Source organism: Panthera uncia (assembly GCF_023721935.1).
Source record: "Panthera uncia isolate 11264 chromosome C1 unlocalized genomic scaffold, Puncia_PCG_1.0 HiC_scaffold_4, whole genome shotgun sequence".
NCBI lineage: Eukaryota > Metazoa > Chordata > Mammalia > Carnivora > Felidae > Panthera > Panthera uncia.
The window spans coordinates 7,467,819-7,487,850 of NW_026057585.1; the positions used below are offsets into that span (position 1 = coordinate 7,467,819).

General features: G+C 47.2%; 1 protein-coding gene across 1 annotated transcript in view; it reads right to left on the reverse strand.

Annotated features, from left to right (window-relative positions):
* MAB21L3 (mab-21 like 3) overlaps positions 1–19,359 on the reverse strand; it is a 27,684-nt gene extending 8,325 nt beyond the window's left edge. The window contains exons 1-4 of the mRNA XM_049618383.1: positions 17,379–19,359; positions 6,862–7,002; positions 3,771–4,062; positions 381–559 (exon numbers count right to left, since the gene is read on the reverse strand). Coding sequence (XP_049474340.1) covers positions 381–559; positions 3,771–4,062; positions 6,862–7,002; positions 17,379–17,426 — 660 coding nt within the window. The 5' untranslated portion in view covers positions 17,427–19,359. The remainder of the gene's footprint in view (positions 1–380; positions 560–3,770; positions 4,063–6,861; positions 7,003–17,378) is intronic.
* Between the last annotated feature and the right edge of the window lie 673 nt (positions 19,360–20,032).

Sequence of the window (20,032 nt, forward strand, 5' to 3'; positions counted from 1 at the left end):
GCAGGCAGGCTCTACCTCCTACGTGGGGGACGCGGAAGGAGCCTCGGGACAAGCCCCCTTCCTGGAGCGCAGTGAATGGCAGAGGCTGTGCCCACTTTCAACTGGTTCTCCACGTTAAGCCTGAACCAGAATCACCTGCGGAGCTTCTTACACCACAGGTTGCAGGGCCCCGCCCAGCAGGCCTCAGTCGGTAGGTCCGGGGCGGGCCCGGGAATCTGCATTCCTAGCAGGCTCTCAGATTCTGCGACCCACACCTGGAGCACCACTGATCTCGTGACACCTCATGTTTCCTTCCAGAGCTGGTTCACAGTCAGTGATGCTGTGGGCGGCTAAGCTGTGAGCCCCCAGCTCTGGCGAGTGGGGCCCCGGCTCCCCGATACCTTGATACACTCCACTCGTTGTCGGGAAGGCCAGCGCTTCAGACAGGGAGGCCAGCGAGCTTTCTCGGGCCAGACGGTAGGGATCTCCACCGTGGGGACCAGCTCTAGCTCCACCTGACATGTGGAGGTTTCCACGGCAACCCAAACTGCTGAGAGCTGCGTCAGCATGCTGACCTTACCTGGTGGGAAATGACAAGGAGGCGATGAGAAGAGAAAGCCTGGCTCATTCCAAGAAGGAATTTGGGGGCGGCGGGTCTGACCACCTGATCGCAACTGGTGGGGCAACTTTCAAGCGTCAGGAGCCTTCCAAGGGTGGGGTGTTTATGTCAACACTAGACAATTAGCTGAGTAAATATTGATAAGAAACGTTGCTAGAAAATCTCATTGTTAGTGAGTGTTTCTTTGTCCTTCCTCCCCCACCCCCAAGGTTTTTGTGGTACCTTTTCTTTTAAATTAATAGATTCTTGAGGCGCCTGGGTGGCTCAGTCGGTTAAACGTCCGACTTCAGCTCAGGTCATGATCTCACAGTCTGTGAGTTCGAGCCCCGCATCGGGCTCTGTGGTGACAGATCAGAGCCTGGAACCTGCTTCGGATTCTGTGTCTCCCTCTCTCTCTCTGCCTCTCCCCTGCTTGCACTCTCTCTCTCTCTCTCTATCTCAAAAATAAAATAAAAAATTAATAAATTCTTTTCAGAAGGCTCAACTAAAGAAAAGAGACACAGAAGACAAAGAAAAGACATAGTATTTGCTGGTAAAAATGAAATCCAACCATTCTTCCATGCCCCCTCCGTTTCATCCAGATGTCCTGACCTTGCTGAGGACAGCCTCCAGTCCCCTTACTCCTTGACCTGCCTCTGGTGGGGTTCGGCTGAACCCACCTCTCACCTGACTCCCAGTCTCTCAGACGGCATGGCTTTGTACCCCCATCATTAAGCCAGTCTAGCCTCAGATGTATTTGTCATCCTGAGCCCTTGTAGTTATAAAATACTTCAAAGTGTTCATAGCCATTGGCTTAAATGGTCGAAGGAGTGGAAACAGGCCCCCACTGCCTCTTCCAACCAGGCAGACAGAGGGAGAGAAAAAAAAGGCATCTGGTAGCCTCTTCCAGCTCCTATAGGAGGACTCACTGCTAATCCGTTCTCCCTTCTTTCAAAAGATACGCAGTGGTTTTGTTTGTCTGCCCTCATTACAGATAAGGATGAGCGGTCTTGAATCGGGATCTATTATTGTCTCTTCTTCGCTCAGAGAGGAAAATGGAACTCCCTCACTAATTGTGTCGGGCTGTTCAAAAGGATAACGTCCCTCTCCTTGGCTGGGGTGTGATAAAGAGCTTATTGTCTGCATATCATCAGAGCTGTCCAGACAGGAACACAGCGATGTCTGGCACCTTGGCATCATTTCCTGAAAGCATCTCATCAGCCTGCCCCGGTTTGAATCTCTCACTTGCCCTTGCACTGTTACCGGTGTTGCAGAGGTAAGAGGTTAGCGCATGCTGGGCCAGCCTGCCTCGCCCACACCCTGCTCCTGCCTGGCTCTGCTTCCTTGCCGTGTGACCTCATCTCTCTCAACCTCAGTGTTCTCATCTGTCAAACAGGTAGAAAATTCACTCTTACTCTACAAGTCTGCTAGGCGCATCGCATTTTCCATGAAAGCATCCTACACGTGGTGAAAATCCATTAAACGTGTGCCAATTCCATTAGGGAACCTTCCAGAATGGTTCTGTGTAGACAAGCAAACGCACATTCAGATCCGTCTCTTTCTCCACACGTGGGAGTGCACATTGTTCGGCACTGTGGTTTCTCCCTTCATTATCCAGCGCAAGGATTTTTCACAGCTCTGTGTGCACACACATGAATGTACCCCGCTCTTCTTAAAGTCTGCGCAGTGGCCCAAGAGGCAGAGGTAGCACAATTTATTTTGTCAACTTCCCCTTGTAATTGACATTATTTCTAGTTACTTACTATTACAAAGCCCATGGCAGTGAATACCCTTGTACATATTTCTCTTTCAAAAAAAATTGTTTTAATGTTTATTTATTTTTGAGAGAGAGACAGAGACACAGTGTGAGTGGGGGAGGGGGCGGGGGTGGGTACACAGAGTCTGAAGCAGGCTCCAGGCTCTGAGCTGTCAGCACAGAGCCTGACGCGGGGCTCGAACTCACAGACTGTGAGATCATGACCTGAGCCAAAGTCGGACGCTTAACCGACTGAGCCACCCAGGCATCCCTACCTGTTTCTCTTTTATGTGTAGGAATGTATTTCTAGAACTGGAATTGTTGGGTTGTCAAGTTAAGCACATTATAAAAATGAAAACAGACTATAATCGCCCTTTACAAGGGAGGCAACAACTTACACTTCTAGGAGCAATGCGTGCAAAGGCCGGTTGCACCACATTTACCCCTACACCGAGCACAATCACACATCTCCGTCAACCTATGAGGTGTTTTAATGCACACTGCTCGAAATATATGTTCGATGGAACATGTTTTCCCTCTTTTATACTAGTACTTGTTTATATTCTTTTTCTCGGGGTCATTGTTTTTTGGTCACTATTTCTACTGGTCTACTCATATTTTTTTCTTCTTGGTTTATAAATATTCTTTTATAATTAAGGGAGTTAGCCATTTTTTCCCAGTGTGTGCGTGTGTGTTCACATATACCACACGGTGGTACACAGTTTAAGATTTGGGGATTGTCAGATTTAATCAGTCCTTTATGGCTTCTCAATTTTGTGTTTTGGCACAAGTCAGTGGTTTCCAAATGTAGCATCTCAAAACACCGAGGTACAAAACATGTCAGTTGGAGGGTGTTGTAGAAATGTGCTAATAACAAAGGTCTGTGGTTTGTGAGGAATTTGCTTTTTAAAAAGTGTATCCATGTTTATGGAGCATCTGGGTGGCTCAGTCGGTTAAGCGTCTGACTTCGGCTCAGGTCACGATCTCACGGTCTGTGAGTTCGAGCCCCGTGTCGGGCTCTGTGCTGACAGCTCAGAGCCTGGAGCCTCCTTTGGATTCTGTGTCCCTCTCTCTCTGCCCCTCCCCTGCTCACGCTCTGTCACTCTCCTCTCTCTCAAAAATAAACATAAAAATAGTACCCACGTTTTTAAATTAACATCCAGGAAAGGGTGCATAACTCAAAGCCCATCGTAGCTATGCCAGGGCAGGAAACCACTTAAATCTAAGCAGATGCCGTATGGATTCCATTCTTTGGTGCGTCACAGCGGAAAAAAGAGGTAATTTCTACTGTGAGGATCGAACAGATATTAGGAGCACACGATTATGGCCTCACTTTAGGGGCATGGGCTTCAGGTTAACACCCACCAACGCAGAGGATTTCTAGAGGCAAATGGGAAATGCCAGAAACTGCTCTTGTACTTTTCTCGATCTGCTCACCTGAGAGATGACAGGTTCCAATTGCGTTTTCTACCAGCTTCCGGAATACCTGGAGCACCTTGGCGGGCACAATATCTCCCTCAATGTTCACGTCTGCCTCATGCCACTGCCACTGGCTCTTCATGAACTGCTCCGCCTCCAGCCACTGCCGCAGGCCCTCTGGGTCCTGCAAGGGACAGGGGAGCCTGGTGCCCCGCAGGGTGTAGTATCGCCAGCGCTGCTCCCTGGCCTCCCTGTACCCCACCAGGCCCTTCACCGGGACCGTGATGAGGAACTGGCTGGGGGCCAAAACCTGGGGTGGAGAAGGGAGAGAGAAGTGTGAGTTCACAGACTCAGGAGGTCGCAGAAATCCTCAGGGAGCCGTCCTGTCGAACCGGGCAGCTCGGTGAACTACTCGACCCTCAGCAACGTGCCGAGACGGACAGAGAGCTGCACCTGTTCGTCCCAGGAGGCGTCCGTCCTTGTTGTGCCACTAACCACCGTGATGCCTCGGGAGGGCAAGTGGACTCGCTAGTCCTGGGTGTCAGGAAACTTCAAGGAAAAGAGTGAGCCTGACTTGCAACCCCAGAGGGCACCTAAAGTCCGGGGGAGAAGAGAAAGCAGGGAATACAAATAGTACACGCTGTGTTCTGCACGTAATAAACACCGCAATTCTCACGCATCAGACTATGTGATATTCCCAGTTACACAATGAGGCGGCAGGCTTTGTTAACACTTCCCAGAGGAGGAATCTAAGGCTCAGAGGGGCTCTGAGATCTCCTGAGGGACACACAGCCATTCAGTGGTAGAGCCAGAAGGTGAATTTGAGCCCTCTGATGGGCTGGCTCTCAGTCAGGGGGGAGTGGCCTGGAACGGGCGAAGGGTCTGGCAGAGGAGGGCACGGGAGGGGGTGAAAGCATTCAGCAAAAATGTCCCCCTTTCTTTTTGCCCGTACCGATGACCCACAGCCCATTTTAATGATCGGTCCTTACAACATCACAGATGAAACGAGAGGCAGTTGCTGAGACCACGTGAGCCACTGAGATGATTCTAAGCTTCATGGGATAAGACAATCAGAATCTACCTACTCCACTTCTACAGGTACTGGTTAGGCAGAGGTCAGGGTGAAAGTGATCAGGTGCGAAGTCCAAAGGAGAGAACACACTGGCCAGCAGCACACTACGCCCAAAGGGAGCTTGACACTGTGGGCCACATCACATGGCAGTCTACTCCATGCCGTACCTTCCCCCACCAGTCAGCTGCACACTGGAAGAGCCACCTCCCTTTCATGGAAAGTTCTGACAGCAGTATTTGGTTAACCTTTGCTCAGGGCCCTGCCGCTGGGCAGTTCAGGGGTGAGCGGCAAACTCCGCTTCATTCTCAGACATCAACAGTGTGGTCCTTTAGATGATGGATCCACATGACTTCTGAAGGCCACAGAAAGGCAGTAGGATTAAAAAAGGGAACAAAGCGGGGCACCTGGGTGGCTTAGTCATTTAAGCGCCAGACTCTGGCTCGGGTCATGATCTCACAGTTTGTGAGTTTGAGCCCCGCATCGGGCTCTGTGCTGACAGCTCAGAGCCTGGAGCCTGCTTCCGATTCTGTGTCTCCTTCTCTCTCTGCCTCTCCCCCATCTGCGCTCTGTTTCTCTCTCTCTCTCAAAAATAAATAAACATTAAAAAAAAAAAAGGGAACAAATCTAAACTATGGCACTCACAATCAATACATTATTTGAGTTCGCTTGCATGTGAATTCAAGAGTACAACTATCATGTTACTAGTAACATCAATGGTGCTTAATTACTCGCCGAATGTGGTCCAAGATAAAATAAAAGCAGTTTTTATGTACCCCACTGTAACTATTTTCAAAATTTAATAGGCAGGACATCATGTACATAAATGCAAGATGCATTTTAAGCTATGGATTCTAAGTGAGACCACAGAAGGAAATTTCCTCAGATAGAATTCTAGGAAAAATGGCTTTGTGTTTCTACTCCACGTCACTGGTCTGTATTTGTCTAATGCAGGTTGGAAGAGTGATAGACGTGGGCAAACGATGTTGTGATATGTCAGGATCCAATCTAGTTTTGCAATGTTTATCCCGGGGTGAATTTCCCAAGCTCGGCACTCTGACCCCAAATCCACAGGTTCCAGAATCTTGTGGGTGGTCCTTGTGGCCAACAACCTTGAAACGTCCTGGACCAGTAAGGGTCTTCTGTTCGGGTGCTATTTCTTCTGCTTATCCATTTATTCACTGAAGCTGGGTGTCTGCCATGGGCCACACACTATGCTGGTGCGAGGAATGGAGCGATCAATTAACATGAACTTTACAAACAAGGAGCTTGTAGTCTTGTGTGAGAGACAGGGCATGAATATGTATATCTTTAATGCGAGTGAAAGGGGTTCTTATGTGCCATAAGAAAAATTGAGATAAAGGAGAATGAGAATCAGAGCCTCACTTCTCTCATCACTGAAAGGCAGTGAGCCATGTCTTTTCCACAAGGAGGCATGAGTGAGGCTATTTCTGTGACAATGGCTTGGCCCAAACGGCAGTGTCGCAGGAAGGCTGGCTGTCACGCAAGGCCCTGGCCACTTAGAGCCCTGTCCGCAGTGGGCACAGCGGGGCTGCTGCTGCCGTTTCTAAGGGCCACCTCTTCCTCTTCTTCCTTCCCCCACCTGCAACCCATAGACCCTCACTTTCAACTGTTTTCCCACCAGTGCCCTGAGTTCCCTCGCCCCAGCCCTCAATCTATTAACTAGGTGCTTCATAAATGAATGTGAAGTTTAACTAAACTTCAGTTGTTATAGCAAAATGTGCTTTGGAATCAAAAGCCCCGGGCTCAGTTCCAACTTTAGTGCCTAATAGGACATGATCAAGTCACTTGACTTCTCGAAGGCTTCATTTTTATCATCCGTAGAGGAGGAACGCGGGGGTTCACATGAGACAGCACCGATGGAGCGAGCGTGTAAATGATAAATGCTAAGAGCACCTGTGGTACATGAAGGCTTATCGGTATTCTCAGCAGTGTGACGTCCATCGAATGCCCAGACGGGCCCACCCACGTTCCCTGGCTCTCTGGGAGGTGCTTGCAGTACAAGTGAGCCCTGCTTACCTTAATGTTCCCATTGTATGTGTCAGAGTAAGGGACGGCCTGAAATCGGAGGTCTTGGAGGCTGATCTCTGTGGTCAGATGGTGGACGACCCTCTGTACCTCCTCCACAATCTGCGAGATCTGCTGGCGCCTCAAGTCCACCTGCGTGACAAGGGATCGGCACAGGCGGTCATCCCTGGTGCAGGCTCCAGGCACTGGCACGGGGAAGTGACAACGTGGGCCCAGTGCTGGGTGACCACAGGAGTACACTCAAACAACCCTGCCCACCCAAGAGCTCCAGGGGAGATGAACTTGGGTGTGATGGCACCTGCTCGTGGCTCAATGTTCTCCTCTAAAATGGAAGCATTCGTTCAATATTTATCCAGCACCTGCTGAGCGGTGAGTGCCCACCTAAGTGAACAAGAAAATAGCGGACAAGATAGACTTGTCCTCGTATATACAGGACATATGTATACATGTGTACACATACACATGTATACACATACACACATATATACACGTATATATGTACACACAGGTATGTGTATGTGTAATCTAATATCAGGTATGATAAAGCGCATGTAGACAAATAAAATAGGATAAGGGACTAGAGAGTAAAGGGGCTGCTATTTTAGATCAGGTGGCCAGGGAAGGCTTCGCTAAGGAGGTGACATCTGAGTGAACCTTATCAACGACTGGGGAAACCAACCCCAAGGCCCCTAAAGCGGGAGCATGCTTGGCAAGGCTCAAGGACTGGCAAGGAGGACCCTGTGGTTGGAGCCTGGGAAAGGGAAAGGAGGGTGACAGGGGATGAATTTGGAAAAGATGGCGGGACCAGGCCATCCCATAGGGCTTTGTGTGCAGCGGTGAGACGATAAAATAGGGTAGAAAGGCTGCTATCTGGGTTGGTGGAGATTAAGCAGTTCAACGCTTGTAATCATGCTGCAGATGGTTTCCCACTTACGTTGTCCACAAAGGATGGCTCTCTCCACCCCGGTACTCACCCCTCCTTTGCTACTAGATTCACAAGGTGTGTGTTTGCTTTCCTTCAGACTCCACACTGTGAGTTCCCCAGAACCAGAACTACCCTCAGAAAGTCGAACACCAAAGATACATACCTTCACAGATACTTAAAGTTTAGGGAAATTGGTGTTTGTGGGGAACACAAAGGAACTTTTAGCAAAATCCAGGAGAGTTAGAAAGATCCAAGTAAAGAAGAAATGGGAAGAGTCTATAAGTGTTTTCTGAAATGGAGGGGCTCTGTTCCATTGCTCATGGTGCCTTGACGAGTGTCCCCTTGGAGGGGCTACTGAGCCTCGCCAGGAACTGACTGGAAGCAATATTTGGTATATCTAAACACAAGGTCCACCATGAATCTCTATATCCCCACCCAGTTTTGTATAATGGCTGTTTCTATGTATTCTCGAGTAGTTTAAGACACCCATAAACTGGTCAAGAAAACAAGTTCAAGGCAAAGAGATTTCTAGCTGCTTTTCTTTTTTTTTTTATATATTTCTTTTTTTTTTTTAACGTTTATTTATTTTTGAGACAGAGAGAGACAGAGCATGAACAGGGGAGGGGCAGAGAGAGAGGGAGACACAGAATCTGAAGCAGGCTCCAGGCTCTGAGCTGTCAGCACAGAGCCCGAGGCGGGGCTTGAACTCACGGACCATGAGATCATGACCTGAGCCAAAGTCGGACGCTTAACCAACTGAGCCACCCAGGCACCCCATCTAGCTGCTTTTCTAAACTAAGTCACCAACTAGCCCAGTCCCCTAAGACCTCATACCTCCCACCCACAAACCCAACAACCATATACGGACATTGGACACAAATATTCACACGCATACATGTTGTATGTCACATACACATTATAAAGTATATCCTATTTAAAGTTAGTTCATTAATAAACATTTATTTAGCACCTCTGTGTTCCAGGCACTCTGTTACATGCTGAGGCACAGCAATGAACAGCACAGACACAGTCATGGCTGACAGTGGTGGGGAAGACAGGTGTCAGTACTGAATAGAAATGTGGGTGCCATGATTGGGAAGTGTAGTGTGCCCCTGGGTACAATGGAGCAGAGGCCTTCTAGTCTGAAGACTGAGACCTGTTTTAAAGGTACTTGTCCCCACACAGGGGACTGTCTTTGAAAAACTAATACTCTCCAGATGTCTAGGAGTCACAAGAAACATAAGACGAGGACCCTGATCTACAGGAGTGTACAATGTCACTGAAAATACATGATACACATGAAATAGTCTTTTCAAAATCCATGTGTCTTGTCTGACCTTAGATATGATGATCGTGTCTATACAGGCTCGATCTTCTTCTTGCCACCAGTGGCCACAATACTGCTCTCCGTATTTCTATCCCACTACATTCATCATGGGAGAAGGGACCCGGGGCACCTACCTTGAACATCTGCAAACTATCAAGATTCTGCATCTTCCAGAGTGTCCAGGTGGAAGAGGAAAGGTGGTCACAGAGGGGATAGATCATTTGCCATGCCAAACATAAAGGAGAACGTGTTTAGCAGCCCATGATGAAGGGTCCTCAGCAGTGTAGAAATTCTTTGTGTTGTGATTCAACTCCATTCAACCCATTTTGTTGAACACTGTGTGTACGTGTCAAGAGGTTTACAGACAAAGCAAGACAAATAAACTGGAAATTAAAGTCACAGCAATCTAGTGCTGGGTAGAGGTTTGCACAGGATACTATGGGTACACAGAAAAGGGAAATTTCATCTAGTATTGGAGGCTGGGGGCCCTTTCTGGAGGCATAGTGTAGTGGTGTTGTATCTTGAAAGATGAGTAGGAGTTAGCTAGAAAGAGAAGGGTGTGAAGGTTGTTCTAGAAAGAGAAAATGGCAGATATCTAGTATGAGGAGCACAAGGGAAGAACTACAATGGCTCCTGTATTTTTGGAGAAGGGATTGCCTTGGAGGAGGATGGCGAAATGGGAGAATAAGCAGCAAGAGGTCTTGAGAATAAAGGAAGAAGAATTTCAAGAACAAAGTCAACAGTAAGGGGCCGAGCAAGATAGGGCCTGAAAAATGTTCACCATGTTTGGCAACTAGAACAGGATCAATGTGTTCGGGGAAGGGGTGGGCATTAAGCCAGACTGAAGTGGGTTAAGACTAAGTGCGAGGCAAGCAAGTAACAAGGTAAGCAATTCTTCCAGGAAGTCTGGCCAGGGGAGGGGTAAAACAAAACAGGGACACCAACAGGTTTTTTCAAAATGACACACAGGTTTGAACATGTCTAAATGCAGAGAGGAAGGAGCCGGAAAGAAGAGGCAACAGAGAGTGAAACCGTGGAGTAAGAATTTTCCAGCCAGAGGGGCTTGCAAATCCAGAAACCTGGTGAGCACTTCACCTTGGTGCATCAGAAGGAAAGAAAGACAGGTGAAAACACAGATAAAAGGGTAGGGAGTGAAGGAATGGGAGACATTTCCTGTCTGATGACTATTTTCTTTACAGCATAGGAGACAAGGCAATGTGCTGTAAGGTGGAGAAGGGAATGTAGGGGACTTCAGGGTGACAGACTTTGGAGATCACATCTCTAAGAAATGCAGGCTGTTCAGGCATGTATGTGAAGATTTCCAGGAGGTCCCAAGACTCAGCTGTGGGGGGTTCCCGAGGCTGTGGGATACCAGTGGGCTTCGTTGTAAGATGTTCTCCACGCCTCAGCCCTCCAAAGGTAACAACAGAGGTGCTAAGGTTAGGACATGCTGGGCAAGATCTGGAGAAGAATAAAGGAACAAGGGAGGGTTTCCATGGTGGGCCACGTTTTCCAGCCAGGGGAAGAGAATGGACAAAACCATTTTGTAGATTAGGGAACATTGGACAAGTTCAGGGATCAGAAGTCTGATCAGGAATAGCGGGAGAAAGTAATACAAGGGCTAACTAAATAGAACACTGCAGTCAGAGCGGTTGGGAAATAGTATTCTCAAATAGCTAATTCCTTAGACTCTGTTGAGGACTAAGGCTCAGCCACAAATCCTCCAAGCCCACTGATGTGACTTCATAGAACTCAAATGTCAGTAACAGAGTGGTGACTCTCCACATTTTGTTTCCTGACTTGATAAACTAATGAAAGATTCATCACCATATTGACACTGTCAAATAATGTTTGACATTATTTATTAAATAATGTTTAGGGAAACAAAAGCAAAAATGAACTATTGTGACCTTATCAAAATAAAAAGCTTCTGCACAGAGAAGGAAACAATCAGTAAAACTAAAAGGCAACCAACGGAATGGGAGAAGATATTTGCAAATAACATATCAGATAAAGGGTTAGTATCCAAAATCTATAAAGAGCTTATCAAACTCAACACCCAAAAAGCAAATAATCCAGTGAAGAAATGGGCAAAAGACATGAACAGGCACTTCTCCAAAGAAGACATCCAGATGGCCAACCGACACATGAAAAAATGCTCAACATCACGCACCATCAGGGAAATACAAATCAAAAACACAGTGAGATACCATCTCACACCTGTTAGAATGGCTAACATTAACAACTCAGGCAACAACAGATGTTGGCGAGGATGCGGAGAAAGAGGATCTCTTTTGCATTGTTGGTGGGAATGCAAACTGGTGCAGCCACTGTGGAAAACAGTATGGAGGCTCCTCAAAAAACTAAAACTAGAACTTCCCTACGACCCAGCAATTGCACTACTAGGTATTTATCCACGGGATACAGGTGTGCTGTTTTGAAGGGACACATGCACCCCCATGTTTATAGCAGCACTATCAACAATAGCCAAAGTATGGAAAGAGCCCAGATGTCCATCAATGGATGAATGGATAAAGAAGATGTGGTATATGGTATATATACACAATGGAATATTACTCGGCAATCAAAAAGAATGAAATCTTGCCATTTGCAACTACGTGGATGGAACTGGAGGGTATTATGCTAAGCGAAATTCGTCAGAGAAAGACAAATATATGACTTCACTCATATGAGGATTTTAAGATACAAAACAGATGAACATAAGGGAAGGGAAGCAAAAATAATGTAAAAACAGGGAGGGGGACAAAACAGAAGAGACTTTTAAATATGGAGAACAAACAGAGGGTTGCTGGAGGGGGTGTGGGAGGGGGGATGGGCTGAATGGGCAAGGGGCACTAAGGAATCTACTCCTGAAATCATTGTTGTGCTATATGCTAACTTGGATGTAAATTTAAAAAATAAATTAAACAAACAAACAAACAAACAAATAAATAAATAAAGTTTGACTGATAAAAGCTTCAGACAAAGAGTGTGTGCACGCACGCACGTACACACACATAACGAGTAGCCTATCGGAAAAAGTTCTCCATTGTGAATCTCTTCTACAAATTATGCCCTCGCCTGATGGTGGAATTTTCCTACTGGGCAGAACTAGACAGTTCACACACTCCCGGGTGCATACTTGTCATCTCTCACTCATTATACATCTTTATGACCTGTCTTGATTCCTGAAGCCGCAAAGCAGAGTCAGGGCCCTAGAGCCACAAATTCTGGTTTCAATTTCCTTCATCCCTTACTTCCGCTGCAGTTTTGACTTGGGATCTTAGAATTGAAAGAGACCTCAGAAGTCGGCTTGCCTGGTGTCACTTTACAGGAGGCCGGAGCAGCAGGTGGTCCTAATGTCACACCGGTACTTGTACTTGGCAGTAAAGCCAGCCCTAAGGTCCAGGTTCCCTCGCTGCTCTTTCCCTCCCACTGTGCCGGACCCTCAAGTGGACGCTCCAGAAGTAATACCTACCTCTATCCTTTTCCTGAATTAACACGCCCTCCATTTGGAGTTCAGGCTCATGAAATAACAAGTCCGAAGTCTTTATTTATTTGGGCATCCCTGACTATTCTGGCACCACCACCCCCACCGCCACAGCCACCGCACACCAGGGCAACACAGCAGGGGCCTGTGTTGTGGGGTTCGACCAGAGCTGTGGGGAACAGCCCCACTTAGGACAAGCCTGCCTCACGGTGCCCAAGCCCCGGGAGTCAAGTGGAGGCCTCTTTCCCATAGGTGATGATGGGCTGCCCCTTCCCCTCCACATCTCTGGCTGCAGTTGGTTCTGATCCATACTCTTATACGGACCACATGCTGTCTCCAGCAGCCCCAGCAGGGATTTGTGCGAAAGGTCTCCCAGGCTCCCTCCCACACCCCACTTGTCACTGTCCTCGTGTCACTCACAACCCAGAAACCCCAGGCAGCTTCCCTCCAGCAGTCCTGACCACAGCCTAGTAAGGTAGAGTATAAAGATTCCATTTCAGGGTGTGGAAAAGCAGGGAATGGGGCCCCAGGCGGCTTTATAGGGAGTGATTTCAGGGAAAGAAGGCGGCTTCACCACAAGCAGAGACGGTAGCCAGCCCAACCCCAGAAGCCCTTTAGTGCCTGCCCGACATCAGGAAGATACCAGCTGTGGCCTTACAATAGCCTTGGCATCAGATCCATTTCATGGCACCGCTTTGAAACAAACCTAAAGGGGGGGGGGTGGAATATGGTAATTTAAGAAGGATTCAAGGCCCATTCAGTTGAAACTTGACCTCGGTGCCTGTTTGAGTTTCACTCACTTCCTCTGCTGATTAGGTCAATGAACAAAGGTATGCTTTTCCTTTGAAAAGACGGCATTTGTGGATGGGACAAAGCACAAGCAGAAATGAACTGGGTGAAATTAGTCAGACACGCGGTGCTAGATGTGGTTAGGTCATCGAATCCTCCCTTCCATCACACCGACCCCAGAAAATTCGCCATGCTTGTTGGCTTGCAGATTCAGGTACTCTAATTAAGCAGAGTTTATGCAAAATGAGTCATCGGAGCACCCTTTAAGGGCCCAGGCATTTTTTTGTGGGCTTCCCTGTCTCCAGGGCATAGGTACGTGTCCACACACACGTACACATCCCCATCCGGGCCACGTTCCTCCTCCCCAGCCACAGTGTCTGGGCCACTGTTGTCCCACACATCATTTGCTTCTGTGAATAGCTCCAGGTCACGAACAATTTACTGTTTCAAATATAAATTAGTGAGAATGCAAGGTTATTCCCTATAATAACACCATTCTGACTCGCTTGCATTCCGACATGCTTTCTTGAGAGAGATAGAGGGGTGGAGCCAAGTAGCGTGCCAGGAATGTCACACAGGCCTGGCCACAACCCTGAGCATATGGCCTGTGTGACTGTCCCTTACGATAAGGGCGCCTGGGGATAAAAGGCTGAGAACTTCCTTCCAGACATCAGGAAGTCAGACTTAATTCTAGAATCACATTTAATCCGATAATCGGGTTTTTAAATAAAAGAGGATGGGTACCATCTCTGACTTCCAGGGGTTAATAATCTAAGAGGATGGGGATAGGGGCGCCCGAGTGTGTCAGTTAAGCGTCCGACTTCGGCTCAGGTCATGATCTTACAGTTTGTGGGTTCGAGCCCCGCGTCGGGCTCTGTGCTGACGGCTCAGAGCCTGGAGCCTGCTTCAGATTCTGTGTCTCCCTCTCTCTCTCTGCCCCTCCCCTGCTTGCTCTCTGTCTCTTCCTGTCTCTCAAAAATGAATAAATGTTAAAAAAAATTTTTAAATAAATAAAAGGATGCAGGTGAAGAGATGCTGCCTACGGACAAGACAGGAGGCTTCCACCATGATATCCCCACCTTTTCAGATCCACTCTTCCCTGAGCCATCTGCTGGGGCCCCACAGAATATGTACAGCTGGGCAGAACCCACAGCAACAGCAGTGCCACAGTGCTGAGACCAGAGTCCGTCCCGTGTGCAGGACACTTTATGAGAGCTAGCTCCTCCTCACTGCCCAACACTCCTTGAAGATGGGCGCCATGATCATCCCCATTTTACAGAGGAGGAAACACGGGCTCAGAACGGCCAAGTAATCTTGCCCAGGGTCCTGCCAGAGTCAGGAAGCCCCAGAACGGGGATCCATGCCAGAAACTGTCACACCTGGCAGCCCACATTCATAACCAGGGCTCTGCCTCCCCCAGGGACAAGGCTGCAGAGAATGAAACCCATGCTGCCTGTTTGAATGAGTTTCCCTCAGCTCGGAAGGCCTCTCGTATCCTCCTCCATCTGTGAAAACGCTACGTGCGCTCCCCCCAGGCTTAGTCTCCACCCCTCTTGCTGTGGACCACCTCCCCCATGAGAGCTAACACTCCTCTGTTCTCCTCCAGTGCCCTGTGGAAATCTCTGCTGCAACCCCTCTGCTCAGCCATATATTATATTAAGCATTTCCCTGTCCACACACGGGACATCCTCCTTTTACCCTTAGAGCTATGTGCAAAATCTGCAGGCGGGCTAGGGCCACCCTTAAAGATACCCAGTGGGGCGCCTGGGTGGCTCAGTTGGTTGAGCATCCGGCTTCGGCTCAGGTCATGATTTCATGCTTCATGGGTTTGAGCCCTGCTTCGAGCTCTGTAGCCTGAAGCCTGCTTCGGATTCTGTGTCTCCGTCTGTCTGTGTCCCCCCCCCCCCCCCGCTCACGCTCTGTCTTTCTCTGTCTCTCAAAACTGAATAAACATTAAAAAAAAATTAAAACAAAAAAGATACCCAAAACACAATGTCCCTCTCATTGAGCAGGCTACATCCTGGGCCTGTGTTTTGGGCACCATGTTTTGCACAAAGCAGGTGCTTAGTGTGTGTTTATGGAGATATAGAGGGGTTTAGCGGAGCAAATATGGCTTTGGAGTAAAAAAAAAAAAAAAAAGAATGTTCTTACTGACACCTCAGCACTTTTCACTATCGAGCTGTGTGACTTTGGGCAAGTTATTTAATCCACATGAGCCTATTTCCTCCTCTGTAAAAAATGCACGTAGTAGGCACGTGCCACATGCTTCTTGACAGATTAAATGAGATACTGCATGGGCCCCAACCTGCCAGCACCTTTTACACTATTCTAGTATTATCCTCAACGAGTCCTAAAAATACTCTGACCACATTATGTGCAAAGATACTGTGTGAATGTCAAGGGGAATGAAAATATCCAGGACACTATTCTCCCCTCCAGAAACTTCTAAAGAATAAAATGAGGTAATATTTATGTTGCCACCCAAGATAATAATAGGAAAGGTGTCCACATGTACACCTGAGTGCCCAATAAATATTGTCAGTAATAATTATGATGGGAGTTCATAGGAAAGCAAAAACGTTCTGTGCTGCGGTGTCAGGGAAATCTTCCTTGATAAAGTGGGCCCTGAGCTGAGTCTGAATATGATGAATACGAGCCAGAGAAATGGAAAGGAGAGAGGATATCTCCCTTGGTAGAGGAAAGTGGGGAAGCTGGGGCCTTAGATATTCTCAGCACACAGTACTTGTGGAGCAGGTGTGGCGGATTCAAACACCCACAGGGACAGAGGGGGACACACACGTGCGGGAGGGCTGAGGGGGGCGGGTGTCGGACCCAGGAGAAGCTGCGAGCAAATGCCCTGTTGAACAGACACTCGGCCCCAGCCCATGGGACCTGGGATTGCCAGATACCCTGATGTTTTCCTTTTCCCGAAGAAGATGGAAATCTGGATTTCTATGCAAAATCCCGCTATTATGAAATGTTTGTAACACATGTGAAGACATTTAAAACTGCTCCGTAGGCCAAAGAAAACACGTGCATGGCTAAATTCAAAGCGTAGAGCACTGTTTAGAATTTCTGCTATTGGAGACACAGGGAAGCAGAGAGTGGAAAGATAAAGTATTACTTGGATGCCAGGCTAAAACATTTGGAGCTTTTTGCTTCAGAAAACACAGGACCATGGGAAAATGTCAGCCCAAACCCCTTCTGTTTATCATAGCCCCCAAAAGGAGAAATAGTGGGAAATCACTTTGTCGGCTATAATTTTTATCAATGTAAGTTTCCCCTATTTATCTCTTTAAATGGTTTTGCCTAAGAAATCAACTTTCCTTATCACTGTGATCATGAACTCTGCCGTGTTTACTTGTGAAGGCATGTCCCTAATCTTAGACAAGTCCCTACCCTTATTTTACATGTTTTAGTTTTACGGGTGGCTGTCTGTGTGCCTTAATAGTTTTGTCTGTAAATGGAAAGTGTTAAGTTAGATAATACTTAAGGTCCCTTCAAGTTCTAACATTCTAAGAGTCTCTGACTCTCTACAGAAGAAATTCAATGAACTCTTAATTGATGTGTACTAAACATAGGATATATATTGTTAAATCTAGCATGATTACAGTTTCCAAAAGGCATTCTTAATTTCATTTACTCTTTCTCAATGACCCCACTAAGCCCCTATTATCACCCCCATTATACAGAGAAGAAAGCTGAGGCTCAGGCAGGTTAAGTGCCTTGCTCATGACTATACCAAGTATCAGTGACGGAGTGGGAGTTCTAACCCACGTTTCTTCTGTTCCACATTCTGCACCCAATGGGCCTCTGGCAGTAAACAAGTCTGTAAACACTCTTCTGGATGATAGTCTTGGGTTCCTGAGGAGCATTTTATGTATCTTTGGAAGCAGCCTGAAATCCCTCTAAATCCAGGTTGATGGGGTGGCAGGGGTGAGGAGGGGTGTTTGGGAGAGACCAGTACCTGCCCTTACCTTATTCAGTAGGTAGTCTTCCAAGTCTCCTGCAGACGGGGATTTCATGGTTTCTCGGTCAATCCTTAGTAGAGCAGCAATGTTGTGGTTTGTCCCTCAGTGGAGGACAACAGTTGCAAATTGGTTTCCCAGGAATGTCAGTCTCAGTGCTAAATTTCCTTGGGAATGTGTACATGGACCAGAGACTTCCCTTCCCAATTCTTCCCTTCAGCTCTCATATCCAAATTGGGAGCATTTGTTTGTCATCTTTCGGGAAAGTTTTTTTTAGAAAGGAATTTAGAAAGGAGAGCTGATGAAATTGAAATTGAACTGGAGTCCAACCTAATTTGACTCGACCTAGACCTATGGACTGGTGCTTTGACCGAAGGGCAAGTTTCCAAGTTGTATTTCCCACTCAAATACTTAAAAAGTTTCCATTTAAGATAGAAATGCTCGGGAGTTGGCTTCTTCCCTGCCTTTTTATGCTCTTGTCCTGACACCAGATGCACCCCGGAGCCCAGTATCTTTTATCTCCTTGTTCTTATCCTGTTGACAGTAAATATTCCTTGCCCTTCAATCCAGAAATCCCGCAGATTGATTTACCTTCTTTACAATAAACAAATAGGGAACTGACAAACAAGCGGCCGGGCACCATCATTATGCTTACAGACAAGTGATCAGGTCTCATCAACAAGATCAGGGCACAATAATGTGCATGTGGAAAAGCACACACACACACGCGTGTTCGCACACAAACATAGAGGCATGCACACACACACACACACAGGCACACACAGGCACACACCCAGGAATGGCAGAACAGGGATCTTTTTGCCTACCTGCTGACCTTTAAATATAATCTCCCTCTTCCCACTTGAAAGCTGCCAGTAAAAAATAAAGTCAGTGTAAACAGGCCCCTTGAGAGTCGAGGAAACACTCTTGTCTAGTTTTGCCAGCAAAACCATGTTGGAAAACAGCTCAGGCAGTAAGTTCCCAGTCTGGCTGGCTGGGGCTAGTTTTATTACAGGAAAAAAAAAAAAAAAAAAAAAAAAAAAAAAAAAAATCACAATGGCCTGATCTCCCTGAAGCTGGTAAACATCAGAGACTGCTATCAGATGATCTGAAGAAATTAGAGCGCTTCTGGGAGCCCAGCTCACTTCTGAGCAAATGTCTTTCCAGACCCACCTGAGAGCGCTCAGCAACTGTTGGTCACCTGGGCTACTCCGCTGCCCGATGTCCACAACCACCACATTTGCATACCTCCGCTCTCTGCCAGGTCTGGAAGCCACATCTGGGCCGCACCAAGCTCCCTGCTCCACCCACCTCATAAATCCCAGCGGTCGTGCCAGCTTCTATAGATCCCTTCTGTGAAACACTGTAGCAAATCAAAATAGTCCATGTAAATATCATAAACCTACCCCTCCTCAAAACTGCCTTGTTCTCCCATTTTCTTCTATTTGTAATTCAAAATTCCCTTCGCATGATATCAAGTGCTCCAGAATATTTCAGAACCTTCTTCTCTTGGCTTACCACTGGCCGGTCAGTCCAAACTCAGTGTTTCACCAACAGAACCTGAGCCTCTCTCTCACTGAATTTCCTACGGTGCGGAATTCTCTCTCCACCTCATTTTCGGTTTCACCAGAGTCCTCTTGTTTTTGGCCTTACTCTGCTTCACTGTAATCATTAACTCAGGATTCCAATTGCTCTGGTGGGGCCTCTCCTACAGTTCTAAGTTTCCCCCAGAGGTATGTCATCAGATGCACAAACTTGCTTTGCCTCCCTCTGTCTGTGGCTGTGGCTGCCCTCCCTCTGTGGCTCCAGCACTGCCACTGTTCAAAATGTTGAAACTGTAATTCTTCTCTCGCTAGGGCTCAGTGATGCCTCCCAGATGCATCACTGGGGCCAGGGAGAAGGAAGCAGTCTGTGCTCAGGGTGGATTACTACATTCTAGTTTTACCTGGGTGCCGTTCCTGGCAAATAGGGGTTCTGGAAACACAACCAGTGCCTGACTCCCTAAGATACTTCCTCGTGGGCAAAGGCTCCAATATATAGGGTAGTCCCACAGTGCAGGACCTCGGACAGGTTGGCAAAGAGGACCTTTCTTTGTAGATATAAATCTTTGGCTACGTGACTTTTGGATTAGCAAATATTTATTGAGCAACACTCTGCCTAAGGCACTTTGTTGGGCCACAGAAACGGATTCAAAGTTAACTCAGATTCTCCTCCTTTTTCGGGAAATAAATATCCTCATTTCTCATGACTCATACCAAATGCAAGCATGAACATGTAAACCAGATTTGGCCCAATTTCTATTGTGAGGACCAAGAAATTATTTTTCAAGTCAGTTTCACAAGGTATTCAAAACCCTAAACCATCCATATGAAAGCCCTAGGAAGATAACGTCATCCTTGACTCACCAGCAGAGGCGTTTGCTATTGATTTACTTACCTAATGGCTGGGATTTTCATTCCAAGGAGTAGAGCTGGCTTGATCCAAATCAATCTTATATATACAAATTTGTTAAAGTTCATCAAGGTCACAAACTCTGACTTATTCTTTCAAAAATTCCATTAATTCCAGGGTGACTCAAATCTGTTCAAAGGACCACACGGAGACAATTGTCCATGCTGTGAGGATGCCCTCAGCAGTGAAGAAGACAGTGAGTGACCCTGTCT